We start from the raw sequence: 18,245 nt of genomic DNA on the forward strand, positions 1-18,245 counted from the left end.
ATTTATATAATATATAATATAAAATATAACAAGATAACAAGAATTACATAATAATTAGATATTACCAACATTCACTCGCGCTTCTTGAGATGTAAGATTAATATCTCAAAAATCACATATATTTCTCTTTTCAAAAATAAACGATTCGCATTCTACTCTATAAATTTATATTTTACGTTTGTATGTGTACACCTTAATACATTTTCTGCTAGTAGGATCTCTTATTGTAAACTTTGAGATGATTAACAAAAGTTGATGTTCAACAAAAGTTTAATGATCTTCCTGCAAACAATTTCTTATACGCCTCTACCGCGAACTTATTTTCTATCAAGAATGTGTAACAAACTGGAATATCGAGATTGACGCAATTAGTTGCAACTGATTACCTGAGATTACCATTTCATATCCTGTCAATGTTCCGGGGTCCCTGTCAATGTTACTGGGTCAGCCGGGCAAAAGGGTAAGCAGGTTACATGGCGAACGACAAGCACGCGCTTTAGTATCCCACCCTTGTCATTACGCGTCTTCTTTTTGCCTCATGATCTTCAATGTGGAAGTCGATGAATGACGGTCACTTACGATGCGTATCCTTTTTCTGTCAGGCTCGTAGCCGCGAGTGAAAGCTCGCGCGCGGTTGAACGTGCTCGCCATGCTTCCGGCGCGGCATGTTTGTTATTCGTTTCTCATTATCGACAATCCTATAGGCGCATAAAATGTCCGCAGAAAATGATCTTTCGGTGATGATGATTCCCTATGCAGATGTGTTAGATATATATTTCCAGGCCAGTGGAGTAAGACGGTTGTCTCTTCCGGGTTGCATTCCGCGAAAATATTGCTCGGATTCAATGGCGAATCTTTAGCATTGCGTTTCCTTTGCGGCTTGAAAGGTAAGCTCGACGAAAATTTTAAGATTCAAAAGTATGAAAACGTCAGTAACCCTATTTGAATAAAAAAAAAAAAAATAAAATTAGATATTACAAATCATACAATATTTTTGATGCGGACAAAATTTTTAAATTTTACATTTTCAATAAAATAATTCTTCTTTCCTAAGCATTCTTCTATGCGATGAAATTATATAAGCTATAGGATTTATAATGTTACAGGATTTATAATGTAAATATATCGATCGGTATCAATGTTATAATCGGTCAATTATCTGATTATTAATTAGATCTCAAAAAAAGCAGTCAGACACTATGTGCAGGATGTCTATTTCCTGGGAAAATATGAAGAATCTAAAATTCTTAAGTATTTTTGTATATCTGGGAGAATCAGGGAATTCTCATGAAATTTTATTAGAACTCTAATTTTATTAAAACAGGGAATTTAAAAAAAAAATTCTTTGATAATTTTATTCTTATATTGGAGCCAGACAAATCGAATGAATTATGTATTTAAAATATATTATAAATACACATATTTATATTTATATTTATACATATATTCACTATTTTAACAGAATATACAATTTGTATTTTTTATTGTAATTTTTAATAAAAAAAAATTAAAAATGTCATGCAGATGAAAAATTTATTTTATGAAAGCTATTCAATCTTTTTTTCAGTATATTTTGAAATCTAACATTTGAAACTTAAGTGCCTCGTTATTTTTACTTTTTATGAATCAAAAACATTAGAAGACGCATACAAGAAAAAATTTATTTTAGAAAGCATCCAAAAAATTTCTACAAAAATTCTCTACCTATCCAGAATTAAAAAAAAAAATTTGGAAGGTTAGAGAATTTTTAGGGATTTGTTTTGCAAGAATAAATAAATATATATATATATATATATATATATATATATATATATATATATGTCAACAATTCTATAAAAATCGTTAAAATATATATAATATAATATAGAAATTTTTAGATTTGATAAATTACTGTAAGATCAATGTATCTTTCATTATTTGATTCCATTTATTTAGTCATTTGTTTACGGTACAATGTTGCTTCAACGATAGGTTTCATAATCTCCTAAAGTAAGTCAAGCGTACTAAGAAGACCAGATATTGACCGTGAAGGAAGAGTGGTTTTTAAAAATTGCACTCGAATGGCAAATAAACGATTCGAAACCAAAGTAAGGCGCACAACTGTCGTACGAAGGTTACAAACCGGTTGCAGAAAAGAGGCTGCGTCGCAACATACAGGTATGATATTCTGATTCTATAGGTGGAGAGTGCAATGGCATTAATAGGTCGATCAATCGCCTCTCATTTTCTTACTCTTTTATTTATTGTTTACCGCGTTCTACGGGTTGTTATATAACAATTTCAGTTTAAATATACTCTAAAAGTCACGTATATACTGCCTCTTTTATATTTTTTAGTTAATTTAGGATCGATTTTTTTTTACAATGAAGATTCAGGAACCATTTTTTCTTAACTTGACTGTGCTTAATATTTAACATTAAATCTCTCATAAAAACTCTCAAATCTATATCTTTGATTAAAATTTTAATTGAGAAGAAATATAATATCTGGCTCTATTTTAAAATATTTTTTATTAAAAAGAAATAATTTTAGCGGCACATCAACTGCGCGATTAAGTTGTCAACCTAGCGGCTGCTATCTGAAGAAAATCAAGATTTCTCACGAAGATTCTTACTTGATACAACAGCGGTGAATATATCCCTGAGCTTAAATTTATGAAAATATCTAAATATTTTACAATAGGAAAAGAACAGAAAAATTATACTTCATAATTCTTTTTTCGCTAAAAAGAAATCGGCTTCCTAGATTCATTAAGACAAATTATACGAGTTTCTGGTCCGAAAATATTTCCTCAAAAATAAAATTGCGAGCCCCATTTTATAGCGTTTACTTTCCGCTTTAGACAGAGATAATTTACAAATTATAACGTTACTTGTGTGATTATCCACGATAAAAAAATTGAGGGTCGTTGCGGGTGGGTACTTTAGATAATATAGAGCTCCCACTCGTCGAGGAATGTTCGTTTACAATTGCGTGGAAGAGAACGTCGCGGAGGAAAACCTTTCCTGGATCTGCGAAACGGATAAATGAAGGACAGTATTATTACTGCACGTGTGTTGTCGTTTGCTCTCATTCTGTAAGTACGCTTACAGGACACCCCGCTTCATAATAATGTACTACAGAATGAAAACGGAATATATAGCGTTTAATAATTACGGTGCGGTTCACCGCTGTTGTTTCGAATAAGAAGCTTTGTGAGAAATCCTGATTGTCTTTAGATAGCAGCCTCTAGGATGACAACTTAATCGTGCAGTTGATGTACCGTTAAAATTAATTTTTTTTAATCAAAAATAAAATTATATTCATATTCTTTCTAGGATTTATAGGTCAATCGGACAACGGAGTCATATTGCGACTTTTAAGATAGTTTGATTTATTTTTTTATGGATGGATATATAAATTTTTATATAATTCATTAAATAAATATCTTTTTACTTTCTACAGACATAAAAAAATATGATGTAACGATCAAAGAAAACTAATAAATCTACCAAGAAGGAGTCTCTCTCGTAAATTCCGATAATCCTCCTAGTACTTTTCTCTTAATTTCTAGGCATTTTATTTAATGTTAGGAATTTTGAGCTTGTTTTACTGTCATTACATGGAAATTTTACGATCAACTAACCATCAGCAAACGTTCTCTACGTGTCTCCCAAGACGTCGCATCGCACAGAGTGCAGCAGCAATCTCTCTGTACAGTATTATCTAAGCCATGGACCGTTACCCCCACCGACCTAAATGCACGCCGTATAAATGGTCAGGACACCTTCTCACCACTGTCAGTAAGCAGTGCATCTAATCTCGTCTATCTGCAAATGTATCTCACGGTGCTGTGAATAGTATGCGGTCTCGTGGCATTAATTGTTTCATACTTTGCATAACATCAATTATGATTTCTTTTAATTAATTACAGAACTCTCCCCTTTTCTTTTTCTCTTTGTGCGAGACATCTCGACAATTCATACAATTCGATCGATAATGACTATACGAAAGTTCGGCGCCGGACAGCTGATCGTCATCGTCTGCAATGAAATATATAAATCAGTTAATTGAAACGATCAAAATTAATAGTGCAAAATTAAAATTGTTTATTTGCATTATGAAGTGCGGAAATTTTCAAGTTATCAAGTGGTCTTGCAGAAATGGAGGGCCAAGAATGGCCCAAATATCGTGTTGGATATTAGTTCTGTTGATTATTTGTTCACGACGAACTCACTCGTTGACATTTGATAATGCAACGAATCTTTTTGTCCAAAAATGCCAAATGGAATGCAACTTGCACAAAGATTTTACAACCTGCGGGAAATACAAAGTTGTGAGGTGGTTGAATACAATAGTTAGAGAAAAGGTAAGTTTGTTGTAAATTGTTGTAAACGATTTATATCAAGACATTAATGATCAATATAAATCAGATAATTTTTTAAATGTAATTAGGTATTATATACTTATAATACTTAATTACATTTAAGAAATTCAGAATTTAATAGGTTACATCGTACAATGCTAATTGTGTAATAAATAGAGAATAAGTATAACAGTTCAAAATAAATATATTTTTTTTTATATATATTTTTACTCTTATAATAAAATAATAAAGTTATTAATATTAATTGAGCCAACTTTTATTTATATATGATATTTATATGTGATTATGATACAGCTATATTAAATGCATAATATACAACATATGATTTTAATGACGTAATAAAATTTATAAAAACTGGATTAAGATATTAATGATCAATATAAGTTAGATATATAATAATAACAATTATATATATATATACAATTTATAAAATTATAATTAACGAAATAAAATATTATGATTTAGGAATTTAATTATGGGCCGTTTCGAATAATAAGGATACCATCGATACACAAACAATCCTTTTTGCCCTATTTACCACGTTCTCGAGCATTTAAGAGCAGTATAACGGAAACCCTGAACTTTGTTAGGGATAGTGTAGAAGATTTATTGACAAAACGTGCCATTGTATATACAATAGACAATTCAGCAGTTACTAGAGGCTTTCCGTCGAGTTTGATGTTAGTAGACGAAGATGAACTTACGCAGATGAAAGATAAAGAAAAAGTGGAAGGTAAGATTTAAAAGCAGATCAAATCTATCAAACGATAAAATATTCATATTAATATAAAAATATATCTAAAAATATTAGATTTTTCTGCGCGTTTTTATTTTTTCTTTTATAATCTGAATACATTTTTTATTTACATTATAAATATATAATAAACTTTGATGGATAAACATATATATATCATATTATAAGTACTTATTCTTTGCATTTTTTATTTTTGAGATTCTTGAAGTTGTCAAAATCTTTATGGCAATATATTAATTTCTTGGCAATATAATAAATGAAAGACGTATATGTGTACTTACTATTTTATACAACGGGACATTAAAATTCGTATCCGACAGCATAATCGCAGCTTTTATTGCATTTTTGTTTCGGATAACGGGTAACGTTATGAAACAAGTATTATCACTGCAGAAACTATGCAATCTATTACAATGCCCTGTATATTTGAAAAAAGCGATGAGTGCGACGGTGAAATCACAGCGTTTACTTCCTCTTGTATTTCTTGTAACGGCAACGAAATTTAGTTGACGTCAATAGTTTTATAATTTATAGTAATAGAGTGTTCGAATGGTAAAATATTGATAAGTTATTCTACTTTACAGATGATTGGCGAATTTTTAAAAAGAAGAAGAAGTCTATAATCTTTCCGATTCTTATAATATTAAATTTAATAAAACTCAAACTATTACTATTACCAATTATCCTAGGAGTTCACTTTATCAAAAAGATTCTCGTATTTGGATCGATACTTTTAACATCGATATTGGCGCATTTAAAAGTTTGCAAATTACAAGGTGGTCAGTACGGTGGTGCTCATACGCATCATTCGAGTCCTTTTAACTTCTGGTCCACTGCAGTGGAATCAAGTGACTATCCAACGGGTAAGAACATTTTAAAGAATATTTTAAACTATTTTTCCTGAAACAAACTAAACAAGCATTTATTATTTGATAAACTTTTAAATAGTCTAAATGAAAAAAATATGAAGAATAATAAAATATTCAAGTGCTGTAATTGTTTAGACTCTCAAAAATGATTAAACATTATTGCATTTGAGATTCGTCTTATAATAATACGCCATGCGTTTGATTATATTGTAAGTTACACATGTGCTAATATGAAACAAATTTCTTTATTGAACAAAAGTAACTGGCACAGCATGATAGATTTGCATAATTATAAATTATGTAGGCTAAGTTAAGATCAGCATCGTTCATATGGTGCAAGAAGTTAGCTGATATGCACTTTTATGGAGGAATATATATGAAGTACTGATGTACAACATCAATATATTTAATGTCGGTCAATAGAGATAAGTAGCAAATTGTAGCCTTGACACATCTGCTAGAGTTCATTCCGATAACTGTATATTTGACATAATTATACATATACATATAATTATACATATAGATGTGTCATCAATTTTTTTAAGAATTTTCTTCAGAGATCACACAAATGCTCAATATCAATATTTGCCATAATATTGAATTTCTTTTCTATACAAAATTGTCATATGTTAGAGGAGATGGGGAGGGAAAAGCCCCCTATACCTACTTACTTAGAGTATCATAAGTTTTTAATACGTATTTTAATATTCTCATTGCAGGATATGGACAAGACGACACTAATTGGCACAGAAACGACTACCAGTTAGGTTATACGAATTATCAGTTGTTTCGTAATCCTTACGGGTGAAAATGTTACAAACTATCACCGATTACTAGCGAAAAATTCTTTAATATAATTCTTTATTTTGGATAATCTTCTGTGTGAGTGTGTATATGTATTCGGTGTGTGTATGTGTGATGACGCGAAGTGTACAATCAATTATATCGAGACATGCGAGCTTTTGTTAATACGTTAAGTAGTGTAATTGTGATTAGATTGATTTTTATAATCCCTCCAATCACGATAATCGTGCAATTTTCGATAAAATGACTCGCGATGATTCTAGTGAATTGGCATGTGCCGAGTAAATTCCAATTAACATCGCCAATGCTTATCTCGGTTCCATTCGTTTACCACCTTCCTGCCGAAGAACACACACTCGCGAAAAGACTTTCACGTAGCTTACCGTTAGTTGTGAAGCACATATTGATATATTTCAAGTCTCTGCAACTTTGTAGACTTTGAGAAAGGGCACGGTGTTAACGATACATCCGTTTTTTTCAAATCCCACATTAATAGAGAATGCGTGAAAGAAGAGAGAGATATACAAATAGAGAGATAAAACGCATGTCTCTTATAAATTATAAAAATTTAGCAACTGTTTGCGCAAATATGTAATTACTTATAATGCAAAGCGTCTGTTGACCTTTGACATCGAGTGTTGCATTCAACACGCGCGTTTCTCCAAGGAAGCAAAGAATGACCGCAAAAACAGGCCTAAAATCGCCCGTTTCGTGGACATCGAAGTTTGTCGATTTTGGCGGTAAATAATTGTACATCATGGAACATCAATCCTCTAAAAATTTCAGATTGAGCATACCTTTTATTACTGAGATATGAGGGGTTAAATTGGTCACTACACTGAGAAAAATCGTTTGATTGTACCAACAAGACGTATATGATTGAAGGCATTTTGGTTAAATCAAACAAGAATTTCTAGTTATCATGATAAGACTTGATTTTTTATAACTAGAACGTTTAATAGATTTTACTATAAGGATCTGGTTAATATTTTCTGGTTGAATTTATAAAATATCTTGTTACATTAACTTCTTTGCTTGCCGCTAGGCGGCGAGCCACTCTTAACTTAACTCGTATTCAATATTTGCCATGAAATGTATATAAAGAACTAGTATTAACATTAAATCCAAGGTATATTTTTTTTTTCTTACGAGCAGTAGTGCCAGAAAGAGGGCGCTAGCTCTCTGATTATGTGTGTTTGAGCTGCATCCTCTTCTTGCATCACTGTTTTATCAGTTTAATTTCTAACAAACTGAATTTAAAATAATTTATTTCAATAATCTGGATTGAATTTATCCAATAATCTTGTTGGAATTCAAAATATTAAACAGACTTTTGAAATTAGATGGAAAAAATTTTAGACGACTTGGTGCTGGTGAGTTTAGTATTATTAACCAGAAAATTTGGTAAATTTAACAGGAAGAAATTAATCAGAATCATCTGGTAATTCCTACAAGAATTCTGGTTCGTCCATTTTCCAACAGACATAATGGTTGAATCTACCAGAATTCTAATTAATGCAACCAGATTTTTTTCTCAGTGTATACATCAATGAAGGGTATGCCATTTTATCCGTTCAACACAAAATACCTCGAGGTTATTTCTCATATCAAAAAATGTTTCAGATAACATTTGTTTATCTGTTAGAAGACTAATTTATCGTGACCTCAAATCGACGTTTAAGTCAAAATTGTGAATAACCTTAAAGTATCTTGTGTTGAACGTGTAAAATGGCGTACCCTTCATTCGTGAATAATACCAACTTCAACCCTTCATATCTCAGCAATAAAAGGTATGCTCAATTCGAAATTTTTAGGGGATGAATGTTTGATGATATACAATCATTTACCACTAAAATCGTATCAAAACTCGAGGTCCACGAAACGAGCGATTTTTGCGGTCATTCTTTGCTTCAAGATGAGGATCGATAGAACCGGATGAATAGAAGAATGATTCGTGGTCAAGGTCACGTGTCGCCCGGATATTCGGTCGAGTACGATGACTCTTCTGACTGACCTACTGGCAGATTTGGACGAGCGCCCGGTTTCTGGCTCAAACACACGTACGTAAGCTGGTTCGTCACGCTGTGCGTATACCTGTGCGTACCTTGACCGACGTATGTACATACACGTGTGACCCATGTTGATCGAAGACCGTTATCGATTCGCAGACGATGCCCGACATGAGGCCAGTCATATCTGTCGTCGACACATTTTAAGATGTTGTTACATCCGATATATTTTGCTCTCACCCTTTCCTTTTCTCGAGTCACCGCTCTCCTGAACCCACCGCGCGCTCAGCGATAGGATTAATCTTACAATTAATTTTTCATCATTTTTTATCTTCTAATACGTCATTCGAAATCACTCAGACGATTGAGCTCGATCTTTTTGTTTTTTGAAGAAATGATTTTTTTTCACATCGTTAGAATTTTTCATTATTTTCAGTTGTCAAGAAAAGATGTGGAGCCTGTTATAAAGGATATTATAGAGGAAGACGACGCAAAGATGTGAGAAGTTGTAAAAGTCGCCACACTGACGAGCGATAGATTGATAACGATGTTCACGCGGGACTTCATGAAACGGTAGGAAACGCGAGTCGGAAGCGACACATTGCGCATCGCTACGGATACGCGATCGATACGCGGCGTGCACTCGTCCGCAGCAACTCGACCGTTACGTTCTTACGTTATATGCGAACGAAAAAGTCGCATTAACGTAACGGACCGTCGTCCATGTCATGGCGCTCGACTTACGCATCCGTATATACGTCGAACGTATCGTTCGTATATTGTACGATTCATATATGCACGATTCATATGCGCGTATGACGTAGACGGATGATCCTGAACGGTATGCGTTAAACACCGGAGATGTTCCTTAGAATGTTGTAAATCGAGTTCGCGGAAAGGAAAGGCGTGTCGGCATAAACGATTTAATTGAAGCTTTAGTTTGTGATCTGTCCTCTTTTTCTTTTTTTAAAGAAAATCGTTTTTAAAATCGAATAGGATTATATCGTGTTAAATGAGTGATTCTCTGAAAGAAATATTCAGATGAAACGTGAACTTTTAACCTCGTTTCATAATGTACGAAAATGTGAGAGAGAGAGAGAGAAAGAGAGAGAGGGGGGGGGGAGAAAGAGATCATTTTAAATTTGGTCGTTTTAAATTTTCTGCTTGTTTATATAAAAATGTAAAGGTCACAAGATCGACAAATCTGATGAATTTTAGGTACAGATTTAATTTAAGTTTAATTTTTTTCCTCTTAGATACTTTTTATCGATATTACTACTATAATATTGCGTGTTTGTGTGAATGGATTTCAATAAAATGAGAATAGGTAGAAGAATATTATTAATGTTAGTGATCGAATGTTAGTGACTGTATTTTTTAATTCTCATAAATTTACTTTTTGAAATCTTTTAGGCAATCTTTTGTGATTAAAAGCAAATTGCATATTTAATGTTATTTTTCATTTGTGATTGTAAATATAAGTAAAATAAAATTATAGAATAAATTAATGTGTTTCCCTTATTTTTCCTCGAAATGTGCACTATAATATATTATACTTGCAAATTTCACGCTCTGCTTTATGTCGAGATTGACGTATCGATCGACAATTGTAATATATATACTTTGTATGACATAATATGTTATAGGTGTTAATATAAGAATGTAGAAAGATTTATTATTTGTTTTTTTAATTAAATTATTGCATTTAAAAATAATGACTTTTTTATTCAGTGTTTTATTAATTTGGATGAGTGATAAGCTAAATATACGTATTAACGAAAAAAATCACTTAGAAAGAATCTGCAAAAAAAAAAACAAAAATATAAATACTAGAAATTAAACGATTTGTTTTCATGAAATAAGCGAATGATTCTATAGGTGTGTCATACTGGTTTGAACGTGAAACTTGAATCAAAAGAAGTAACACACTGGTTTGACCCTGTTTTAAGGAATACATTTTTGTACAAAATCAGAGCAGGGATTTCAACTAATGGGATAATGCCAAATTATAAATTGTTAAAAATGTCGGTACAAAAAATACATGAAATTATCATAGGATTATTAGAAATGATCATATATCAAATTTAAAAACTAAGAAAAATTTATCTTTATAATTAATTTTTTACAAGGGATGCATTTAAATTATAAGAAAATATTTGTTTCATCTTATTATGTATCTTAATGTTTATATTAAACATTATAAATATATTAAAAATAATATATTTATAATGTTTATATTTTCTCTCTTTTTACAACAAACATTTTGCGATTTATGATGCAAATTCTGGCCTTTTTGCGAGGCTTTCAAGAATCTGTTTCTATTTGAAAATGTCGATAGTATTCGATACTATTCTTATAAAAGTTCTTTTGGCACTATAACGGGTTTCTTCTAACGCTAAATATCCATTTGCGAATACTATCATTGGTCTATGTATGCGATGTCAAGTATGACTGGCAATCATTGTGCTATAATCGGTCAGTTGTTAGTTTCATCACGAAAGAAAGAATGACCGATCTATCGACTGTCGATGAAACCTAAATCAGTTTTTCGGAGACCAATTTAGGTCACGAATGCTGTTCGATAAAAATGTCATTGAAGGTATGCACTCCTGATATATTGCTAAGTTCTCGAGAGAAATCGCTCGCAAAGTATGCAACCACGTGACTAAATTTGATTCAATTTAAACAAGTGATCTTTGCGACGAATCGAATAGTTTCTCTAGAAAAAGTAGATTACATAGAATAGAAGATTGATCAAAATTCGTTACTTTTTACATTTTTTTACTCCATTGTTAATAAATATTCGTATGTAATCATAAAATACCGTAAATTTCAGAGATAATAAGTGTCTATCAATTAATGTCTTACATTAAATTAATCATAATTAATCGTAAATTAATCATAAATTAATCGTAAGCAAGCACATTAGAGATGGAATATGATTAATGTATTTATTCACATAGATTTAAATAAAAAAGTAGATTTTAATTAACCACTTAAATCTTGCTGTTATAAAATACATTAATATAAGGATACACAGGAATAATACACATAATAAACCTTTCGGAATATGAACATCCTCATTCTGGAAATATTTTTCAAATATAAATAGCATTAAAAAAATATCAGACCAGATCTTTTCAAGGAAGAAAGGTTAATTCCATAATCAGAAATCTTTTCAAAGAAAAGTATAGACCAAACGCGAGTTGAGAACTTTTGTAGATTAATTTAAATTCTGTTTGATCATCATCTATAATTTGCTGTTTTTGCTTTATTTCTCTCTCTCTCTCTTTCTCTCCCCATTTTTTCTTTCTTTCTCTTTCAGGCAAATTAAGATTTATTATTATAGATCTATTAGATTCACAGCGATTATCGTGGGAAACAATCTCTCATTGAGTGATATCGCTCATTAAATTGACTGATCTGAACATTTGCCGAAATACTATCAAGTGAAATCATTCGTATAGAGTAGGATTTCAGTAGCTAGACCAGCGACAAATTCGATCGATCGGTTCTGAATGGGGAAGGATTCCCCCTTAAGGCAGCGATTGCATCTGTGATTCTTCGCAGGAAAGAGCAAGAAGGGTAGATTCTAAATCGATGGCGGGAACAAACGGACGAATGAACGAACGTGGTCAAGAAGAAAGGTGGAAAGGAATGGATAGAGGGACGAAGAGACGGATGGCCGGGTAACCCAGATCGGGTCAGTCAAGCCGATCCTACGGAGACCGGCTGCCAGTATAGCATCGGACGTCGTACACGATTCTAATTTTCTGGCCGCTTGGTCATTCAAGCGTGCTTTATCGACCGGCTACTTCTCGATTGTGAAAGAAGTAACTTGATTGCTGAGATTCACGCTATCATCCTTAATTTAGGTGCGAACAGAGTGTTGATGTCAGCGATTCACCGTAAAAGTGAGTATAGGGCAATTTGCGCAAGAGATATCGATTAACAATCTTCTATGGACCATTGTATTTGATTGGATGAAATTATCTGTAACATATACACACGCGTGTAAAAAAAGCAATTAATTATTATATACTAATTATCACACACACATATGCATGTTTAAATCTTTAAAAAATGAATTACAACTTAAATGTATATTGATATATTAGGGTTTTGTGTGAGTGTGTGTGTGTGTTATTCAAGATTTTATGTTATTATATTATATTATCTTCCATATGTATTTTAGCAAAATTTAAAAACGACAAAATGGGGAATCCTATTGAGAGAAAGAGAGAGAGATTTAGCTCTTTTCATTTAATTCTATTAAAACTTCTTTATAATTAATTTTATTAATATAGGACGTATAAAGAATATTTTAGATCCTATATAATAGTTATAATTAGATTAAAAAACTTATAACTACATGTAATATATAAAATTAATATAAAAAATGAGTTTTTAGAAATTAGTGATCGATACATAAAAGGAAATTAAAATATATGAAAATTTTAATAAAGATAATAAATGATTTATGCAAATATTAACAGATTATTAAACATAAAGTGCAATCGTCATTTATTAATCTACACGTGTCTAGTAGGATTTTTGCATACAGTTCACTCACATGGATGACAGGATCAGCTGACCATTCGGAAAAGAAAGGACATGCAAGAGTGATCTAGCATAACCGAGTTTTGCAACATGTATATAGAGAGAACTATGCTATTACTATAAACTGGTTTACTCGTGATGATTTTATTAATATTTCTTTTGTATATATATGGTACCGTTATGTATCTATTTTATTAATTGAGAGACGAAAATATAGTCGATATATCTTATTGTTAGATTAATAGAATAATAGCTCTTTGATTTTTAGATAATTTTGAGTTATTTAATTATTAAGTAGAATAGTTTTCAAAAAGAGATAAATGATAAAAAAATGCGTTTTTACTAGAAAAATCAATAGATTATTTAATATATGGTTATATATGCGTAGCTCATTTTCTAGATTTGTTTTTTTCCAGTTTCTTGATGACAAATTTAGCCTCGCATCTTTGTTTTTGTAGATATTAACACTTATTATTTTATTTATTTGATCCTAAAATTTTCAATTTCTTTATTTATTCTAATTCTATTTGTTTCATTTCAGGAAACGAAGCTGCTGGTCGAGATGCAGTTCTTTTTCCATAGTAATCACAGCTAGCTAATAGTCACCTGGTGCCTTTCTCATAGCTCGGACAATGGCAAGAGGGAGAGCAGCTACGATAATTTCGATTGTGATCCTGGCTGTTGCATGCCTTCCTTCTATCGCGAAAGTCAAGGTCCACGCGGAGGCTGCGTCCTTGAACGAGACCGTGCATTACGATGATTACGCCATTAAGGAAAACGTAGTACTCCTCTCTCATGAATCTGAAAACAAAACCGATGAATCCTCGTATGATCATCCTCACAGAATGTCCGGGAAACCAACTAAGTTTGACATAGAGTTTCATACGGACGACAAAGCGGATTATCAAATTGAACCGTCGAGAATGATTAATGTGACAGCTAATCCAATTGAAATGAATTCAACGACCAATCAGTTTCTATCGAATTCGACAGAATGCAGAGAGAAACTCATGGTCTCTTGCATTCGAAAAGACTTCTCGGATTTTCTCGATCAGCTGTCAAGAATTGACACGTACAACGTAACGGAATCCGTGCAAATAATAAGAAATCCTGAAGCAAATGTCACATATAATGATCAGAAGAAGAATGACGATCCGAACTCGACTTTTCTGGATAAGGTTCATCACTATGCCAGGACACATGTCATGAAGATACAGCTGAACAAGGATCTGGGCCTTGCTAGCAAAGCCAGGACGTTCTTTGGTTGTGAGTTTCTAGATTGCTTGCTATTGGTTTTTGTTGCGTGTGTACTAGTGCCGTTACTTTTGCCGACAGAAAGGTGGATTTTTTGAAATTGCGTCATGAAACGCTTGCATCGAGCCGAGTGATATCGCATGCATTAATCATAATCATTATCATCAATCATTATTCGCATGTTATGGCGCTTGCCGCGGAGCAATTACGTAATTTATAATTGATGAAAAGTGAGAGTAAAGAAGCTTTATGAAAAAAGAGAATATAAAATATATAAACTTTGCGATCTTAATTTCCATCCTTTAATTTTATTTTCATGCTTTTCTTAGATAATAAATTTTTTTCTCAATATTATTATCTACAGAGTTTTCGAGGAGGAATGCATCAATTAATTTCTTTCTTAATTATTTAATAAATGACGAATCTAGTATGCTTGTAGACATATAATCTGGCATAAATAAAGTTAGGGTGTCAGAGAGCTTTAATTTCATGAATTTGCTTTTTTGGAGCTAAATTAAGGTTGGGTCGGTACTAATTGGCAGAAACGCGAACTAAACCAGCGATGAAACGGGTATAACAAGGAAAAAACAAGGCGTATAACATTGTATGAGCGATAAAATTAATTATAACGTGGGGATGTTTTTATCCACACGTGGAGTGTTTCAGCAAAATGCGTGACACGCGGAGTTGCAGAGGTAGAATATGAAATGATGCTGATTGCGCAGCATGGCTTTCAGGGCTAATCGGAGGGCTTTAACGAGCTGGTACTTTTGCTTTCAGCCGTCTTTCAGGGAAAGAGTACCTTTTTAACAGGATTCGGACTTGGTTTTCTAGCGTTCGGTCTGAAGAAACTACTCCTACCCCTGCTCTTTGGCGTGCAGATAATTAAGAGTATATTACTCGCCCTCTTTCTACCGAGTATTATTGGCAGTATTGGTAATATTGTTGGAAAAGGTACGTATTTTTATTAAATTAAATTGTAAAAGTAAAGATATTTCGAAATAATTAGCAATAACTGACATGGCAATCTTTTATTAATTTAAAATCCTCAATATGCGGTAAGTCTAATGAAATTTTAGAGAGATATTGTTGTGTGTATGCACGAATTAATTTTAAATGAATTTAATAGAACTGTCTTAACGAAATCTTAATTTGAAATTTCAAAAGAAAGAAGTTAATGGAAATGAAAAAAGTCAATAAAAGTCAATGAGGTAATGAAAAGTCGGGAAAAAATATGTTAGAAAGTCAAAAGGAATATTACGGTAATGAAATCTTTATTCCGAAGGAACGGTTTATCTGTCTTTTCTTTTTAAGGAATGTTGCTCTATAGAATTTGTACAGTAACACATATTAATATTAATATAGAAAGTGTTTATCATTAACTAAGTATTATAAATGTATGTTACGCTGAAATTACAGGCGTTTCTTCCTTTGCGCAATCCTCGCATAATCCGGCTGTAGTACCCGAGGAAAATTTCGAGTTCAAGGATAACACTGACCTGTACAACGACGACTACTTGACACGACAACCCGTAGGAACGTTACCAGCATCCGCCATGTACGACGAGAGCATGATGCAAACGCAGAAAAGCCCGGATATTGCGTCTCGCTATGCATTCGTCGACACAAAAATATCTCACGCAAATGCGCTTTCGGATCGTTATTACACGCGACACGTGGCTTCACACGGACTTTCTAAAAAGCAAGACTTTAAGGTGAGCTTTTCGAATGTGCAGTTATTCTCCTTTTCTCTTTTTCTCTTGCCAATCTTTTCTTTTTAAATATTATCAGAATAAATAATGTATATAAATTATTACACATTATTTCTTGGACTTTATAACAATAACGCGGCTCTCTTCCAATATTTAATACAGAAGAAGGAGAGTAAGTATCGAAATGTAATTAATATTTAGTTGAGAAAATTTAATTTTTATTAAATGATACTAGAAAATAGTACTAGAAAAATACATTATAATTTGTACATATCGCATTATCGCTTAGACTTTGGAAGAAATGCTTTATGTTTGCATTATGAACTAGGTAAGTATGCCGTAACAATACATTCGCCTTTTTTTTCTACTCGACCACTTATTATCAACGATTAGCGCAACGCCTTCCACTTTTGACACTCTCGCCTATTGAGATTCACGCGACCCACTTTCTTACTGACTTCTTTTCGACTTGTTCGACAAGTGCCTAGTCGTTGCATGTAACAGACACCGGGACCATTAAATGACCACGCATTTGATTATCGGTGGCAGGTCTTCCACGAGATTCCGACGAGCTCCTTGCTCCTGACGAACTACGATCCGTTCTACTCACCTTTGTTGTCGCGTCTCGACGCCGTCTTCTTTCGTCTGGGCCACAACACGGAAGGCTGCAGGGAATACGCGGTGTGTGCAATGTATCGGAGTCCCGCGAGATACGCACCTTACTCGAATCTGGTCTCTGCCCAGCTGTCCAGGGAGTTGAACGAGCTGAGGAAACCCAGCAGCGACAATCCCGATGTTCTGCGCTTCTTCAGGTACATGAAGGCCGCCAAGGACGGCCAAGATGGCGTCAAGTGCGAAGAGATCTACGCCGGTTGCGCGAATGGTCGTGAGGATCAGGGTCCGAAGCAGAATCAAGCGATGTTGGCGACGTATCAAGACATCAACAAGCTTGTTCAGGCCAGAAAGATCTAAGAAAACATATTTCGTCCATTAGTATTGCTTTCAATTGCGAATGCGATAAAGAAAGAAGATGCGTCTTGGATTTAGTTTCAGAAACCGCCTGCACAATTTTGAATTCATTAGTGCAGTTGCTCAAAAATTTAGCGTCCGTCGATTTTGTACGTATACAGAGTTGGTAGACATTTTCTCTTAGAGCAGATTATCACACATAGATAAAGCGCTCGTTTGAAGCCTCAAGACGCAAAAGAAGATACGATTTTCATTCCCGAAAAAACTTATTAATTTTTGATTTTACTAATTTTAGAATAGTATTTAACGTTCTTTGAAACTTCCTCGGTTTAGACTTCCTTAGATTTTGATAAAAGTCTTAGATGAAAGGGTTTGAAATCCATTTGCACTTGAGGCTCTTGAGACAGTCATAATCAACACTATTACAACTAATGCAATTTCTTAATTAAACAAGTAATTCTTGATATATCGTATACACACAGTTTCCTAAGTATCGTTTGTGCTAAATGAATTCTTAAATAGAAATTTTATTATAAGGTTTCCGATATCGGTATTAAGTGTCGCACGTAAATTTTTGGAGATAGAACTTTTAATAATTATCTTTGTGGAAACTCAAAAATGATTAATATAAATCGTTAGAAGTAGAAAAATTTGTTTAAAATTATTTTGAAATTTTTACTTTATCTTTTGCTATTTCTCTTACTATGTTAATTAAATTCTGTTTTTAAAACATGTTTAATAACGGATACAACCATTTGCTTAATAAACAATAGTAATTATCTTAAAACAGTGAAAGAAAGCGCATAAAATTATTAGAGATGTTCACAATGTATACATATGTATTCTTTAAGAAAGCCGGTCATGCATAATTGTGGATAACTGATAGTTAACATTGATATTTTTTATTTTTAAAAATGGAAACTGTGTTGATACAATGAAAGAGCATTT

The 18,245-nt window shown here is 32.7% G+C and overlaps 2 protein-coding genes and 1 long non-coding RNA gene across 5 annotated transcripts; 2 read left to right on the forward strand and 1 right to left on the reverse strand.

Moving 5' to 3' along the window:
• Positions 1-1,930: 1,930 nt before the first annotated feature.
• Positions 1,931-7,568, reverse strand: LOC145970263 (uncharacterized). 3 transcript variants are annotated; one of them, XR_014438367.1, is made up of 6 exons: positions 6,661-7,568; positions 5,798-6,030; positions 5,402-5,603; positions 4,097-4,296; positions 3,626-4,022; positions 1,931-2,173 (listed from the first exon to the last, which is right to left on the reverse strand). It is a non-coding gene; the product is annotated as an uncharacterized LOC145970263 (long non-coding RNA). The 3 variants fall into 3 exon arrangements; XR_014438366.1 differs by having other exon boundaries at positions 5,798-7,568; XR_014438368.1 differs by lacking the exon at positions 1,931-2,173 and adding an exon at positions 3,449-3,549 and having other exon boundaries at positions 5,798-7,568.
• LOC145970262 (uncharacterized) lies at positions 3,634-10,312 on the forward strand. Its single transcript, XM_083096844.1, has 4 exons — positions 3,634-4,348; positions 4,832-5,099; positions 5,705-5,983; positions 6,709-10,312. The coding sequence occupies exons 1-4, from the start codon at positions 4,028-4,030 to the stop codon at positions 6,795-6,797; spliced, it is 957 nt and encodes a 318-aa protein (XP_082952970.1). The 5' UTR covers positions 3,634-4,027; the 3' UTR covers positions 6,798-10,312.
• A 2,250-nt stretch (positions 10,313-12,562) lies between these two features.
• Osi24 (Protein) lies at positions 12,563-17,873 on the forward strand. The gene is made up of 5 exons (XM_083096643.1): positions 12,563-12,716; positions 13,904-14,628; positions 15,451-15,570; positions 16,036-16,331; positions 16,878-17,873. Exons 2-5 carry the CDS (start codon positions 13,995-13,997, stop codon positions 17,298-17,300), a joined length of 1,473 nt encoding a protein of 490 aa, XP_082952769.1. The 5' UTR covers positions 12,563-12,716; positions 13,904-13,994; the 3' UTR covers positions 17,301-17,873.
• The last annotated feature ends 372 nt before the right edge of the window (positions 17,874-18,245 follow it).

The sequence above is a fragment of the Camponotus vicinus genome, unplaced genomic scaffold (genome assembly GCF_025532165.1).
Source record: "Camponotus vicinus isolate PSW18456_S1 unplaced genomic scaffold, iyCamVici1.0 SCAF_4, whole genome shotgun sequence".
Taxonomy (NCBI): domain Eukaryota; kingdom Metazoa; phylum Arthropoda; class Insecta; order Hymenoptera; family Formicidae; genus Camponotus; species Camponotus vicinus.